Raw genomic sequence first — 16,401 nt, forward strand, 5'->3', positions numbered from 1 at the left:
CAGGGCAGCACGGGGCAGCTCAGGGCAGCACAGGGCACCTCGGGGCACCTCAGCTTCCTGACAGCATCTCCTGGGGGTGCCAGAGCTCAGGGCCCTGTGATGCTGCCTGCCCTGCCTGCGGTGTCAGGAGAGGAGCAGAGGTGATGTCTTGTGCCATAAGTGCCCAGGCTGTGGAACAGGGGAGTCCAGGTCATGCCCAGACCCTTCCCAGCTGGAGCAGGAGAACCCCCTGGTGCCCGTTTTTCCCATCTGGAACAGGATAACCCCATGGTGCCAGTTTTTCCCAGTGGAGCAGGATAACCCTGTGCCTGCCATTCCCAGGGGAGCAGGATAACCCTGTGCCTGCCATTCCCAGGGGAGCAGGATAACCCTGTGCCTGCCATTCCCAGATGAAGCAGGATAACCCTGTGCCTGACATTCCCAGGGGAGCAGGATAACCCTGTCCCTACCTTTCCCCAGGCCAGCTCCATGCCGTGCCCTCTCCCCAGGCAGCACCCCTGTTGTGCAGGATTCTGCCAGCCCAGCAGTTTCCTCAGAGCTTTGATGAGCTGAGAGAGGAGGAAAAGGAGAACAAAGCAGCTGTAGGACGTGTGGCTGAGCTTCGTGGACTGCTCAGTGTGTGAGGTGGAGGCACTTGCTCTGCCACCCCCTCTCCTCATGCCATGTGCCCCCTCAGAGCCGTAGCCTTGATGGTGAGTTTGGTTGTGAGGATCTTTTGCCAGTGGTTTGGAATAGCCACGGGGATGATGCACCCTGGGGGCTGAGAGGATGGAATATCCTTGAGGTATCCAGGCTGATCCCACCAGACCCCTCTACATAATATCCCTGCATGGTGGGGTTGGAAGGGATCTCTGGGATCACCTCATCCACCCCCCTGCTCCAGCAGCTCACCCACAGCAGGGTGCCCAGGGTCACAGCCAGGAGGGTTTGGGATCTCTCCAGAGCAGGAGACTCCACAGCCTCTCTGGGCAGTTCTGGTCTTTTGGAGCCAGCAGAGCCTGTCCTCTTGCTGCAGGTGTCAGGTGCCTCTGTGGCATGTTCTCCTCTAAATCATAACCTGACCTGTAGAGCCCTGGGCTGGAAAACTGGGAGGATATTTCCCCTGTGAGGGCTTCTGAGCTGTTGCTCTGTGGAGATGCTCTGGAGCCCCTTTGTATGGGGTCCTCTGAGAAGGATTTAGCAGCCCAAAGGGATCTGTGATTTCCGGTAAATCTTAGTTTCCCTTCTAGGTTCTGTGTTCCCTAACACAGAAACTTTGATACTTGCACTGTGTCTTGGTTGGTGTCTCCTCAGGACGTGGTTCTGCCCCCGGGGGGGACACCAGCCACCCAAGAGGGATCCTCATCCTCCAGGCCTGGGAGCAAGGGCAGCGTGGCTGGCAGGGTTCAGGTGCCCAACCAGGAGAGCTGGTGGAGGTTTCTGTGAGTGCTGTAGGAAGCTGATGTTCATGTCAACACCACCAGCTCTTCTCTGCCTCCTTTGAACCTCTCTGGTGTCAGTGGCAAAGGCCTTTTTCAGTACCCTTGGAAGGCTGAGATGTGAGGAGCTGCCAGGCAGCGCTGTTAGAGAGGTGCCTGCTCTCCTGAAATGCTTCCTGTGTGTGGTGCTTGGGGAGATTTGGGCTGGGATCAGATCTTCCTGGGGCAGCTGCTGTTCTGCAGCCCTGCTGATGCTCTGCTCGAGCATTCCATTTTCCATTCCTCACATTCCTCTGGCTGCTGCTGGGAGAAGACCCAGAGCAGGCTCCCTGCTGCTGCTTGCAGGTAGGCTGCTCAGCCAGGCTGGAGAGCACAGGGCACATCTATAAACCCTGAGTGGGAAATCCCTGCATCCCAGCCCGTGTCCCCTTCCCCTCTTTGGGTGTACTTAAGAGCTGTTGAAGCTGGAAGGTGTTTTGCATCCGTTCCAGTGAGGCTTTGGGATGGGTTGGAACTGGAGGTGTGCCTCCTTGGTGAATCTCAGAAATGGTTCTGGGTCACCCTGAGAGCTGCACCACGGTGGACACCTCCTGGTCAGCACAGGGCTTCCAAAAGCAGTCCTTCAAAGGGTCCTACTCACCCCTGGCTGACAGGCCAGAACTCCCTGATGGCAGCAGCTCAAGTGCCTCTGTGTCACTGTTTGTTGCACCTCTGAGCCTACATTTAATGATATTAATCTTCAAACTGTTAGTTGTCCTCATTCTTGGTTTTTCCTGTCTCTCTGCTCCACAGCAAGTGCTTTCCCATTGCTTTTTTTTTTTTGAGTCTCCATCTGTTGTGTTTGAAGGCAGTTCATACCCTGAGAATGAGAAGAGGGTGAAGCTGCCCGAGTCTCCCAACAACCCACAGTCCTCCATAAGCATGGGCTGCTTCTCCTTCTGTCTGGGAGTGCCTGTTTGCCTGAAAACCCAGCAAAAAGATATGTGACATTCCCCTGCTGCTGTGAGGGTTGGTGGGGTGGGATCATATCCCTGCCCCTGTCCTGGGGGTAGTGCAGGGGGGAGGGTGTTTGGGTAAGGGCTGCAGAGGCTCTTTGGAGGAGGACTTGTGAATTCGTAGCCCTGTGAAGTGAGTCTCTCTGTTTCCACCCAAATGTGGGAGGAGGAGGAGGAGGGTGCTGGATCCCTTCTCCAGGGGAGGGGCTGGGGAGCTTAGCTGTAGGGGAGGGGAGATTTAGGGAGTCCTGCCTGTGCTTAAGACATGTGATAACACAACCTCAAGAGCTGAAATCCCAAGAAGTGTGGCAGTTGTGCCATCACTCGTGCAAGCACTTGCTTTACATTATTTATGAGTGCTGCATGATCTGGAGGCCCCAGCTGAGGGGGAGACTCTGGACAAAGACCCAAAGATTCTTTCATCATCAGGTTTGAACTACTTACTTTACATTATTTATGAGTGCTGCATCATCTGGAGGCCCCAGCTGAGGGGGGGACTCTGCACAAATACCCAAAGATTCTTTCATCATCAGGTTTGTAGTCCAGGTATGCCATGCAGAAGAGGTGAACCAAAGAGCAGGGAGGAAGCAGAGAGCTCCAGGGGCTTCCCTGAGGTTGCAAGAGAGGCTGAGTGGGGTTCAGAACTCGTGGGACCATGGCCAGTGTGTTACCCAAAAGCTTTGTCTGCCCTCTTCTTCACCACCCACCCTGCCTGTGCTCTAAGGAACCACTGAAATAAGCAGATCCTGGTGGCCAGTGCCAGACTTCTCAGCTGCTGGAACCCAGCTTGAAACTCGGCAGGTCTCCATGATGCAGAAGAACAACAAAAAGCTGTTGTTGAGAGAGCTCCAGCAACTCTGCTCAGCCCCTCCTGAGGGATCTGGCATTTGCAGACAGCCAGGACAGCACTTTGAGACGCCTGGAAAACATTATCCAGATCCCTGTTTGTCAGATGATATTGGGTTGAGTTTTGAGGTTTGTGTTTGTTTGGTTTTTCTTCAGGGATTTGGTTGTTTTGTTTTTGTTTTTATTGTTTTAGAGCATAGATTTTTTCTGGGTGTTCAGGGCCAACCAGCAGGCCCTGGACTGTGCTGCTGCTGCAGTCTGGGTGCCTGGCAGATGTTGGCACAGAACTGTGGCCAAGGACAGCTCGGGGGTCCCCTGGGCAGCTCCAAGTGTGCCCACAGGCCAGCCCCAGCCCCGTGCCCAGGACTCACTGAGGAGGGGAGGTGGGCACGTGTGGAGGCCCTGGGCACATCCCACCCCAGGCACATCCCAGGGCACAGCTACTCTGTGCCATCCTGCCTCTCTTTGGGGCTCAGTGTCCCTTTTTGTGGAGTGGAGAAGTCTCAGTGGTCTCCTTTATAAAGAGCTTGGGGATTTAGGGCTTGTTGCCCTCGGAGAAGAGGAAAGCAGCTGTTGGAAGCCCCGAGAGGTGGGTGGCAGGAACCTGGTGGAGCACAGGCATCCACAGCCTCTTTCTTCTGAGGCACCTTTTGCTAGTGTTTGGCTCTTGTCCTGCAGAAAAGGGATTTTGGGTGAACCATTTTTGGCCTGTCTGTCCTCACTGCAGATGTCTGTCTGGTCGGTCTGTTTAGCCCCTGAACTCTGCTGCTGGCAATGAGGGTATCAAGACGTAGCTCTACCTTGGACAGAAAGTGGTTTCTTGACCAGGATCCTTCCTGAGCTGCTCATTCCTGGAGAGCAGAGTTCCCTGTCTCCTCAGGTGGGCTGGGACAGCCCCAGGGTGAGCAGCACCTTCCAGCTGCACGGGTGGAGGGGCAGCTTGGGGGAGGGCTCAGTAGCCAGAAGCATCTCCATATGATGGCAGGGAGGAGGTGATGCTCCTTCCTGTGGGTGCCCTGCTCAAGCCAGAAGCATCTCCATATGATGGCAGGGAGGAGGTGATGCTCCTTCCTGTGGGTGCCCTGGCTCTGAAGGAGACTCTTTCAGAGCATCTTGGCAGATTTGCTGGGACAACAGCAGGATTTTTTTCCCTGAAGCTGGCATCAGGTTTCAGCACAGATGAAGGAAAGCAAACTGCGTGTGTTCTGCAGATTATTGTTGTGTGATACTTCACAAACTGCACAAATGCAGCAAAATTCTGCATGGACAATGGAGGGAGAGGTATCAGCCCCTCTGCTGATGTCTTGGGGTTGAGGGTTTCCCTTTCTGGGTGCTGATCCAGACTTTGCTGGTTGTTTCTGAGCAGAAACTGGGAGTGAGATCTGGAATCACAAACACGTTACTTGAAGTAAGGTTTCTGTCATGACTTCCTTGACCTCGTAGCTCAGGCTGTGCTGGAAGGAACTCCTTTAATGCAGATGTGACTGAGTAACCCCAGCCTTAAGTTCTGGGGGTGCAGGGGAGTTCAGGCTTTGCTTTCTGTGGCTTTCAGCCTGCCCGGGAGAGGGGCTGCCGTGGAGGGATCCCCTTCTGCCACCCCACTGATGTGGATGGGGGGCTGCTGAGCTTCCAGGGAACCTCATCCTTCATCTGGGATGAGAGGAGTCGTCTGGTGGGTAGTCCAGGGGGCAGGGAGGCAGTCACAAGCCTCATCCTGAAGCAAAGCCCCCAGTGAGGGAACAGGATATGTCTGTTGTGTGCTTAGAAGGTGACGTGAGCCACAAAGCTGCAAGTGAACAAGCTCCCTGGGCTCTGGAGCTCTCAGGCCAGCTCAGCTCGAGCCTCACAGCTAATGGGATAAGGGTTTTACTGGTGTCTCTTTACACCCAGAGACCTCCTCTGCCCTGCATGCACTCAGCTCCCCAGCACACTGAAAGATCACACTGGTGTCAGTGGCCTCAGCCGAAATCCCTCTGCCTGCAGTGGCACAGTCTGCTCCAGGTCTCCTGGAGGCTTTTAGGACCTGCTTGCTAATCCCTGCTCTGTGCAAAGTGTTCTGAGGAGCTGGAGGCAACCTGCTTTCTGAGCTGCCCTGGAACTGGGGAGGGAGAGAGGAGCAGGGGCAGAGCCTGCACAGGGACTGCCTGTCCCCACACAGACACACTCTGCTTTCCAACAGGCCCACGTGGACCGTGGCCAGGGGCATGCTGCCTTGGAGTAGTCTCCTGAGAAGTCCCAGCTGCTGTTAGAAGAGTTGCATCCTTGTAAAAACAGCTAATGAGTATGGATGTTCCAGTATCTGGGTGTTGGAGGAGTTATTTTAAAAGATAACTGAATTGTTAGAAAATCCTCAACACTCCTCTGGCAATGATTTGAAGGAACCTGGCTTTGTCCTTGCTCCTGAAAATCCAGGTTTCTGTGAGCTTAGGTAAATACTTGGTCTTAATGCTGCAGGATCATGTGCTCTGAGCCCATGAAAATGCATCCAATGAACCAAACTCTCTGTCTTTCTTCTCCCCCAGAGCGAACTTCCCATGACTAACAAATGCTGGCCTAGATTATGAGCTCAAACAAGAACACTCGCTACAATCGTTTCTCCAGTGGCACAACAAACATCACTACTGCTGAAAACACTAACGGGGTAAGGGAGGCTGGGGGCTGGGGCTGCTGCTGACCTTCTCCTCCTCCCTTTTGGGAAAATTGAAGTGCCTGTTGAAAATATGGCGTTTTCTTGGCTCTTAAAAATTGTGATATCCACAGATAAGGGTTGGGAATATGTATGTAGGTTTTATCACCACTTCAGGGAAGGTAGCAGGGCTTTGGGCTGTGCTGCACAACACCACTGACCTTCCTTTTGTCAATATTTCAGACAAGAATGGAAACAACTTTTGGGCCAGCCTACTCTGCTGTGACAACCATCACAAAGGGTGAGTGTATTGCACGTGCAGAGCTTGTCCCCAGAGCACTGCCTGTGAGCCCTACCAGGTTTTATTTCACAAACCATAAAGCTGTTGGGAGGAGCACTGTGCTCGTCACAGATGAGTGCTGAGGTGCTGGGTTTCGTGTTGTGCAGCCCAAGTGTTACTGAATCACAGCATCTGATCACCAGGCGTGATGGAAATGAGCATGCACAGACATCTTCTCCCATTAGGCAGACTTGACAGCACCGCTGGGAAGCCCTTGCTGAGATTAGGGTAGTACAGCAGGGTTTGATACAGAGCTCAGTGCCAGGGCTTGTTTACCCCTGTGACTTCTCACACAGGAGCTGCCAGCACTGAACATTCCCAGCCGTGCTCTGTGAGTCACGCTGGATGCTTTGACAACCCCCCCTTGGCCATTTTTAGCTCAGATGGGGGGTGTAAGTGTACCTCCTCATTTAAAATGCCCATGCTTGGCTCCTCCAAGCCCAGCAGGTGAGCAGTCCAAGCCCTGACACAGGGGGTGAAGGGTGGAAGAGGTCTGCTTTCCTCTGGGGAATAAAATATCCCTGCTTTACTAGAGATAAACCGTGGCACTTGACACTGATTTAGATAACGCAGTGAACATCTTGGATTACATTTGTCCAGGACTCAGGACTCTGATTGGTTTTGGAGGCCTGAATGTTTACATTCACATTTTTATATAAGTCAGCAATACGATCTGTATACAAATATCTCAGATTTAATTTAACATGCTCCACTTGTGCTGCAAGCACGTCCAGATCTCTCACTTGAAGCCATTTTTGTTGGCGACTGAGATACGTGGGAGTATAAAGTTTCCTTTTAATAGTATTTTTAACCTGTGGACCTGGTAGAATATTATCTGTGCTCTTCTCTGGGCGAGCTCCCTTCAAAGGGCTGTGTGTTTTTCAGCAAGCTCTGGGAGATCAGGATTGTTCTGCCAGCACTGATACGTCCCAGTCAGGAACCGGAGCTGGGGAATCCCGAGACTCTTCCTTTTCTAAGGAACATTTAGCTACAGAGACTGAGCTGTAGCTTGAAAATGTTACCAAGGAGCCTTAAGTGCTTGCTTTTTTAAGTGTTATTTTTCTTTATTTGCTTTCAAGCTGATGGGACCAATACTTTCAAGCAGCACCGTCGGACCCCGTCCTCCTCCAGCACACTCACCTACTCCCCCCGCGACGAGGACGATGGCATGGTAGGTGTTGCCAGGAGCCCCCCCTGCCTTAGCTGCTTGCATGCCAGCTGAGAGGTGTCTGGTGCTCCTCTGGACATCTCTGCCTCCCTCACTGTCCCCGTGTGCTGAGATGTCTGTGCCCGAGGCAGGACCAGCCTCAACATTCCCTGGCTGCTCTCCTGGCGAGGAACCAGAGGCTGCTTCTGCCCTGGGGCACTAGGCTGGCACTGCTAGTGCTCCTCTTCACGCTGCTTGATCATGGGATGTGTTTACAAAGCTACAAACCCCCCAGGCCTACCTGTGAGGGTGTCCCTGCCTCCTGGTGTGAGCAGCATGCTCTGAATCCCTGAGCCTGGAAGGGAACAGAGCTGCTGTCAGCAGTGTGGGGCTGTGACCCAGAACAGTCGCTCTCCCTCGGGGTGTGTTGGGTGGACCACCCAGCAGCACAGCACAGCGAGCCCTGCAGTTAGGACCAGAGAATCCATTCCTTTTCCTACCTCCAGATGGGGCTTCTGACCACAGGGAGCAGGTTTGAAACCTGCAGATGGGATGTCGGACACTGCTCGGCTGCCGGGGGTCACTCACACAAACCATTCCCATGTCTCATAGTTTCTGTGCAGAAAAACACCTCCCAGGTTTCTATCTACCTTCCTTATTCATCATGCTCACTTCTGAGAAAATTCTTTCCAGGGAATTTAGTGATCAAACAGGCCTCAGGGTTAACTGCTTGAAGAGAAATTAAATCAAGTCAAGAACAGCAGCCAAGCAAACCTCAGTGAGTGGAGGGATAGCTCTGAGGCCTTGACCTTCTCCTGTCCCTAGTGCTCCAGCCACATCTCATAACCACCAGCTCCTATTTAGATTGAAGCATGGTAGCAACAAACTTCAAAGTCATTATTTGTGGACTTTGTCAGGTTACCAGACCCAGCTTCCAAGCCAGGGATAAATGGATCCTGGTGAAATTAGGCACTGGCACAGTCTGGGGTCAGCAACACCACGGAGCTCGAGCACTTCTTAAACCTGACAGCAGATTGCAGAGAGCTTTGTTGTCAGCATCCTGTAAAGTTCCTTCTGTTGCTCGGAGATCTTGCTGTGTTTTATGTGAGTGTGTGTTTGTTCTTTGGTTGGGTTTTGTTTTATTTTTTTTAAAAAGTCCTTTGAATATTTGCCTCATGTCCTTGGCAAATGCAGCTCTCCACCACGTCGCTGACCCCAGGGTGCTGGGCTGCTGTTCCAGGAAGCCCTTGGCTGTCAGCACAGATCCTGTGGGCTGAGGGCTGTGCTCACTGCACCCTTCTCACGAGCTGTGCAGCTCTCACAGAGCGTGGGTGAGGATTTTTCCAGAGGAGCTGGGGGTGCTGGAGATGCTCCATTTAGCCATGGCTGATGGAGAAGCTCCTGACTCCTTTGGAAACCTGTCTCACGATCTAAGGTGTGCAGCCACAAACAGGAGAGATCTCTCTTAGAACCAAGCCTCAGTCCTCCTGGACAGTCTCAGCCCACCTTCCATGGAGTGCTAAACACCCTTAAGCAAAAATAGCAAGAGGATGAATGAGTGGCTCAGGAAGCAGCCTGCAGTGTGAGGTGCTGACAATCCAGCCGTGCCACAGCTCGGCTCTGCCTGCTGCTGCAGACTCACTGACCCTTTTAGGAAGCTTCCTTTGCTTTGTCAAGACATAATCTGGGATTTCCCTTGCTCATCACTAAGTTTTCCCTCCTCCAGAAGCTGCCACGGGCTTGTCAGCCATCAGAGAGACAGCTGGAGATGAGTCAGAGCCGTCCTGTGACCTCCACCACCCCTTTTTCCTTCTCTTTAAAGCTTCTGTTAGTGAAACTGAAAGCAGAGCAGTGTGTGCTGGGGGCAAGGCAGGGACTATTGAGTGGCTGCTGTCATCTTTCCTGAGAGCAGTGCCACGGGTTCCCAGCCTACAGGGAGCAGGAACGAGGCCCCTGCTAGAGCCTCCATGTGGAGGCTGCTTCTGGAGCTGACGCGATGAGAACTGCACCCAAAGGTGGCAGCTGAAGGCTGGGGCAGCTGCATACTGCTGGCTGAGGAGCTGGCTGGCTGTCCACAGGCTCAGTTGTTAACAAGAAACTTCCCCTCTGAACCAGAGCTGGGCTGAGTTACCCACCAGCCACACATTACCCATCTTCCATCTGCAGGTGTTTGAGCTCTCCATCCTGGGGCGTTTGAGGATGAGCTTGATGTTTAGTGCAGAACTAGCCCTGGTACAGAGGCAGGGAGGTGGGACCCTTCTGGCAGATCCTCCCAAGTCCCTGCCTGGCTGAAGCAGTGCCACTTGTTCCACCTTGCCCCTGGACTCAATCCATGCAGCAGGGTCTGGTGCTCCTTGGCTTTGGTGCATACGAGTCCTGTGATCCTTGCTCCTGTTACTCTCTTTGCTGTGCAGGAGCACCATGCAGTGGTTCTCCTCGTGCTGAATGCTCTACATACAACTAAAACTTACTGCTTCAAAGCTCAGTCTAAATAGCCAGGCTAGGAATGGGAAGCAGAGTAGTGGCTGACCCTGTAGAGCTCAGGTCTCCTGACTCTTGCCCTTGTTTGCTTGGCAGCAACCAAGGCTGCAGGTACATGGAGGGGCAGGCAGTAAAAGCCAGCACACACCTCTGCTGTGCAGTGTTATCTCTGCAGCCCAAGTGAAATGATCCTTGCAGCACATCAGCTTCTCTCCTGTATAGTTACTACCAGCCAGGACACAGAGCTGAGCCCACAGTGTGGCACAAGCCTGGCAAGGCTGTGTCCCACACCCCAGCCTCCTGGGAGTGCTCCTGGGCTGTGGTCCCCCCTCTGTGTCCTGATCCACCCAGGATGCTCCTTGCTAAAACTGTCTACCCTGATGGCTGGGTCACCTCCAGAACAGGAACCATGCACAGTCATTCTTGTTCTTTTAATAACTTCAGTTACTGCTGGAGGAAAAGAGTAAAATTAATGGATACCCATAAAATTGGTTTACCTCGTTGTAACTGTTCCTTGTCAAGTTTTACATATTTAGCCAATAAATACACTGTCTTTTACAAAAAGAGCTTTATACTTTGGCTTCTGGCAGATGGATGCAGCATTTCTAAGCTGCTAGGATCCCAGTATGGTGATAATTAAGAAGGGGAGCAGTGTGAGGATCCAGCAGGCTCCTGGGCTGCTCCTCTGCTGCAGCTCGGTCTGTCCCTGGGGAGCACACCAGGCACTCAGCCTCCTCCTGCATCTTTCATAGCCAAATCTCCTGGCTGCCCCACTGGCCTCCTGCCCTGCTTTTCTGTGCCCTGGGGTCCCACCTCACACACTTCCACCCAGGGCAAGCACGCAGGACAGGCCTCAGGAGACTGGCAGAACATGAGGGAAAACGTTGAGCTCACAAGGTAGCTCAGTGTGGGGATGTGGGGTGGCAGAGTCTCCTCTGTGCAGCTTTCCCTGTTCCAGCTGGGCAGTGCCAGGGCTGACCTGATCCAGGGAGAGTTCCCTGGGCAGCAGGGCTGGTCACCTCCAGGCTCCTGCCAGCCAGTCCTTTGAGGAGTCTGCAACTGCCATGGGCTGTAGGTGTGGCATGTGAGGTGCAGGTTTGGTCATCTCTTGATGCTTAGTGTCTGAAGCTTTTGGCTTCATGCTTCCATGTCCTTGCTGGCCCCTCTGCTGCACTCCTTGGGAGCTTCCAGTGAATCTCTGCACTCTTCCCAGTCTGCCAGCAGCAGAGCAACCCAGCAGTGGCTGTGCTGGACCCCCACCTCCAATCCCCCCATGGCCCCAAGAGTCTCTGGCGTTGCTGTGCTGCTGGATTGTCCCTCAGCTACACGTTGCAGGTTGATATTCCACCCGTGGAGACGCTCTGCTGGTTGATATTCCAGCAGCAGCCTTCCCTCCAAGCCAATCCCCAGGCTGCTGGGGCCGGTGGGATTTTCCTTGATTGGTGCAGGCAGTGTCCACTGAGCTCTCCCCTGGAGCAGGAAGCGACAAAGCCAGGCTGCTGCTGAATTGAATAGCAGGAAGTCTCCACACTTACGCAGAGAAATTTGGCAGAAGTTAGATAGCGAGCGCCACAACAAGTGCTGCTGCAGAGATTGCAGAGCTGAGGGAGCTGGGAGCTGGCTCTGGGGGAGGTTTGCAAAGCTTTCAGTGAGGATTAATCCCTCCTAAGCGTGGCTTTGGGCGGGCAGGGTAAGTGGACAGACGAGTGGACCTTTGAGAAAGTGGAACGCAGATGTCCGTGTGGTTTGGTGAGGAAGAGTGGAGCGCAGCGCTCCTGGCTGCTGGGAAAGGCTCTTCCTGGGGGGGCCACTCGCCACGGCTCGCCGAGTTCTGGGGGAGTCTGTGCGTGGGGTTTGGAGCAGGGGGGAGCTCTCTGCACTAACCAGACCTGTGCCTCTCTCTGCAGCCTCCCATCAGCACCCCGCGCCGCTCGGACTCGGCCATCTCTGTCCGCTCGCTGCACTCCGAGTCCAACATGTCCCTGCGCTCCACGTTCTCACTGCACGAGGAAGAGGAGGAGCCAGTAGGTATTTGGGATTGTCTGTAGGTGCGCTGTGAGGAAGTTCAGTGTCACAAGAGTAGCTTAGTGGGTTCTTGTGAGTGCATAGAGCTGTCACGGGCGGATCTTTTGCGATGCTGGGCAGCTGAAATCCTGGCTATCAGCAGGCCTGGGTTTGATTTTGTTTGCACCACTGACTTCTGTGAGTTACTTTGCTTCCCTGTGTACCATTTCCCTGTCTGTAAAGGGGGGACAATGGTGAGGCTTTTCTGCTTCTCAGGAAAAGTCTTTGCAAAGTTCTGTGTGACTCCCTGGCCCTGCTGCAGAGCAGGAGGGGCTTGCAAGGCTTTAGGCTGGTGGTCCAGCCCCAGGCAGCAAGTCTAATACAGTTGTGCCCTGATTCAGAGCCCTGTCCTGCATTGAGGGCTGCGTGGCTCCACACTGACTTGATTCTGAGCCCCAGGAGGGTGCAGGGATTGGTCCACACGTGACTCTTGTTGGGGGAGGACACTTTTCTAAGCTGGTCTTAGCTTGTGACCCAGTAACTAACCCCAGACTGGATGAATAAAAGGTCAGGCAGCATTTTGCCATAGATCTGGGATAGAAGCGTGTGTTTCATATTTAGGAACCCAGGGGGGTGTGTTTGCATTTCTGAGAGCAGCCCAGGATGAAACAACAGGCTGAACTGTGGGGGTTGATTCAGAGAGCTCTGAAATGTGGAGCCCTGCTCTGGCGTGGTGGGGAGAGCTGTGCTGCCCTGGGAGGACGTGCCCAGAGCCCGTGCTCCAGCAGTCCTCACTGCTAAACAAAGCTGGAGAGATGGCCCCGTTGCTGCAGAAACAACATTGTTTCTGCTTCATAAGGGGATGAAAGAGCCTTTCCTTCAGGATGTTTCAAAAATACAAAAGGACAAGCGGCTTTAAAACGGCTTTTAAAATTCAGGCTGAATAGAGAGGACCTTTCTGACAACACTGTTCAGTGGAACCAAGCAGAAAGCACCAGCCAGTGCAGCTTGCTCAGTCCTGGTGATTTGAGTCACTCTGGCAAAAAAGTTGGTCAGTGCAGTTTGCTGTTGGGTCCTGATCCTGCCCAATGCTGGTGGCCCCCAGTTTGTGATGAGCTGAGAGTCTCCAGCCTTTCCTGAGTTCATTCTTCTCCTACCTCCTACATACTGGAAGTCAGCAGGTCCAGAGAAATTTTGAGATTATGAAATCTCAGGTGTGCCCTGTGCCCCTGGCTCCCCAAGGCTCACTGCTGAAGAGGTGTTTGGTGCCTTCTGCAGCACTGGAGGCTCTTGTGTTTGCACTAATCCTTTTGCTCTCTCTGTCCCTTTCTCTCCTCCTCTCCAGGAGCCACTAGTGTTTGCTGAACAACCATCTGTGAAGCTGTGCTGCCAACTGTGCTGTAGTGTGTTTAAGGATCCAGTCATCACAACCTGCGGGGTAAGGCAGAGCTCTTCCAGACCACGAGCCTGGGCTCCACAGTTGTCCTGTGTGACCTCCAGCCAAGCCCTGACTGTCCCCAGTGACTGTCCCCAGTAGCTGTCAGCCTGAGTGAGCACAGATGAGGCAGCCCCTGCCCGGGGAAGCCAGGCCAGCATAGGAGCAGAGATGCTGATGGACATGTGTTAGATTTCCCCACAAGGCAGCTCTGAACCACGCTGCACTGGGGTGTGAGGAGCATGCTGCAGTTAGCTAGAGAAGCCTGAGGCTTGCTTAAAATTGGGCAGCTTTTCCCAGGAGAGCTGCACTGTCAGCCTCCCTGTCCCAGCCATGTTCAGTCTCCTTGGTGTGGCTTCAGTGAGGTGTAAAACTGCTCGTTCCCCCTTGAGAAGGGCTCTGTGGAGTGCTGCTGCCTCCCGGGCACCCCAGCAATGGCAGCTCTGCAGCTGGGAAGAGAGTTTCTTATAAAACAAGAATGGCTTGAAGCTCCATTTAGTTAATGCTTGCAAAGGGATTTGAGATCCTCTAATGAAAGGCACAGAGCATTATGAATATTCTTCTGTCTTCCATTTTACTGGGATTTAATAGGAACTGTATATTATTCCTGCCTGTGTGCTGTGTGTAAAGATGGCTTCGTGATGGGCTCTCTAATGCTTCTGACGTGCTTCTGCTCGCCAGGATGGGGCTGCAGCAGCAAAAGCAGAGAGCTGGGTTGTTTATTGCAGCGAGGGTGCTGTCCCCAAAGGTGCTGGAAGCTGGTGCAGTTTCCCTGCGCCATTTCAGGGAGCAGCAATTCATGAAGACACTGAGATTTACTGGTTAATATGGGAAAAAAAAATGCTGCAGGAAGCAGCCCGGCTTCATTTGCAGCGGCGGTTTGGCAGCTCTGGAGAGAGCACCATGCAGCTGCACAGGGCAGGAAAAGGCTGCGTGAGCTGGGCAGCAGATAAGGGCTCCGAGGAGGGACGTGCAGCCTCTCCAGCTCTGCTGCCAAGTGCTGGCCCTGGGGCAGGGCAGCGTGGCCAGGGGGGCTCCAGGGAATGCAGGGGGCACGGCCAGGACCAGGGAAACGCTGCAGTCGCCGTTGCTTTCTTTATGTTCATTAGTATGTTAGATTGTGTTTGCTACTTCATCAAGTTAAATTGTTCTGCTGTGAGACAGGGGAGAGAGAGAGCTGTCTGAAGTGGCAAAATTTCCAGTGGATTTAATGGGCTTACAAAGCAGCTGTCAGCAGGACAGCTTTGGTTACGTTGGAGGAGCTACAGAGGGGTGGATGTGTGTGATGGGCTGACTGGGCAAGGACAAGGAGAGGCTGGACTTCCCCTCTCTCTTCCCACTGAGGACTTCTCAGGGGAGTGAGAGGAATGACATGGACTAAAGTGGAGGGTGAAGAGGAGCCCCGTGCAGAGCTGGAGGGTGGGAATACCAGTGTGGCAGAACATGTGGTTTTGGCTTGACTGTGATCCCAAGCAGGGCAGAACCCTCAACCCATGTGCTTAGTACTGCTCAGGAACAGGCCCCGTGGTTCACTCTTAGCTGCCTGAGCAAGCAGCTGCTTTTTGCCCTGTGGTGCAGACTCGAGAGCACGCTGAGCCATCAGGCAGGCAGAGCAGCTGCTGAGGCCCCTGAGCCACAGGCTTTGGTATCTCTCACCTTTCCCATCGTTAGCCACGGGGAATAATTTGTCTGATATTGTTTGTGCTGACACTGCTGTTCCTCTTTGTCTCCACAGCACACATTTTGTAGAAGATGTGCCTTAACATCTGGTGAGTACAGGACTGTTCTCGTGTGATGCAGCCAGAACACTGTTATTTTCTGGTTTGTTTGCTTTCACTTAAGAAGAAACCCGCAGAAAGAAGGGCTTAAAACAAGCTGTCAGTGGCTGGCTGCTGCTGCAGCAGTGAGGAGCTGGGGCACAGGGAGCTCTGCAGCTCTGAACTCCAATGGGGCACGCTGTAGGATGGGCACTAGAGCTGAGCCCAACTCTTGGGCACAGGATGTTCTCGAATCCTGGAATATCCAATGGATAATCCCAGGATAATACACGTCTCGCCTAGAGCTGACCCACTGATTCCAGACCAAAAGCTTTCTGTGGCTGCCTCTCTAAGGAACAGGGGGGGGTGTTTGGCACCACCCAGCCCCTCCTCTCCCACGCCGTTAGTGCCAGCTCTCTGGCCGCTGGCTGAGCCTGGGCACAGCAGCTCACAGAGCTGATTTAGCTCACCCGGCTCTTCCCCAGACCTGCTGGAGCCCGAGTGTCTGGCTGCTGGCCTGACCTAACCAGCTCCCACTTAGTTTGGACTCTGTGCTACAAAGAAAAGGCTTTTTGGAAGCCATTGTTCAGCACAAGGCCAAACCATCCTATGAGCAGAACAACGAGCCCTGAGGAGGCTCCCTGGGCACTCCAGCAAAGCAGCAGCTCTTTCTACCTTTAGATGTTGGTCTTGCACGTGTGAGAGGTCCCTCAGCTTTGCACCTTACTCCCCCATCACTGTGTTGTGCTCTGTCTATCCCAACCGGCCGATTTGTGGCACCAGGCTTTGCAGTGGAATCCTGAGTGGCTCCGTTTGGCTCCTGCCCTCAGGACTCTTGTCTGTGCTTGGTGGCAGTGTCCCTGGCCTGCAGGGTCCTGCTGGCAGCAGAGGGGCCTGGTGGGGAATGGGTTGTGTGGGGAGCATCTGCTGACTCGTGGTCACTGCCTGTGAATACTCTCACACTTCAGCAAGCACGAGGTAGTCTGAATTAGTGTGGCCTTCTTTCATTGGTTAGCTTAAATTATCATGGATTAACATGTACTGTAACTTCTCCCCAAGCCCCAAGAGACAGAGCCTTGCAGACCTTGTGTCAGTATTCATGGCACACTCCATTGCCACCCCTCTGGGAGCTGGCCAGGTCGGCCAGAGCAGCCAAAAGCATAAGATCTCCACGCAGAGTCTCTTGGAAATGCTCCGGCAGGCTCTCCATCCTTGCTGACTCTCTTTTGCTCCCCTGCCTGGCAGAGAAGTGCCCCGTGGACAACGCCAAGCTGACGGTGGTGGTGAACAACATCGCGGTGGCCGAGCAGATCGGGGAGCTCTTCATCCACTGCAAGTACGGCTGCCGGCCC

At 53.6% G+C, this 16,401-nt stretch overlaps 1 protein-coding gene across 1 annotated transcript in view; it reads left to right on the forward strand.

The window, feature by feature from the left end:
• Window positions 1-5,781: 5,781 nt before the first annotated feature.
• TRAF7 (TNF receptor-associated factor 7, E3 ubiquitin protein ligase) overlaps window positions 5,782-16,401 on the forward strand; it is a gene marked incomplete at its 3' end in the record, with an annotated part of 17,229 nt that continues 6,609 nt past the window's right edge. The window contains exons 1-7 of the mRNA XM_008937936.1: window positions 5,782-5,900; window positions 6,129-6,186; window positions 7,305-7,396; window positions 11,761-11,877; window positions 13,203-13,295; window positions 15,028-15,061; window positions 16,295-16,397. Of these exons, the coding sequence (XP_008936184.1) occupies window positions 5,820-5,900; window positions 6,129-6,186; window positions 7,305-7,396; window positions 11,761-11,877; window positions 13,203-13,295; window positions 15,028-15,061; window positions 16,295-16,397 (578 nt within the window). The remainder of the gene's footprint in view (window positions 5,901-6,128; window positions 6,187-7,304; window positions 7,397-11,760; window positions 11,878-13,202; window positions 13,296-15,027; window positions 15,062-16,294; window positions 16,398-16,401) is intronic.

The sequence above is a fragment of the Merops nubicus genome, unplaced genomic scaffold, assembly GCF_000691845.1.
Source record: "Merops nubicus isolate BGI_N331 unplaced genomic scaffold, ASM69184v1 scaffold20243, whole genome shotgun sequence".
Taxonomy (NCBI): domain Eukaryota; kingdom Metazoa; phylum Chordata; class Aves; order Coraciiformes; family Meropidae; genus Merops; species Merops nubicus.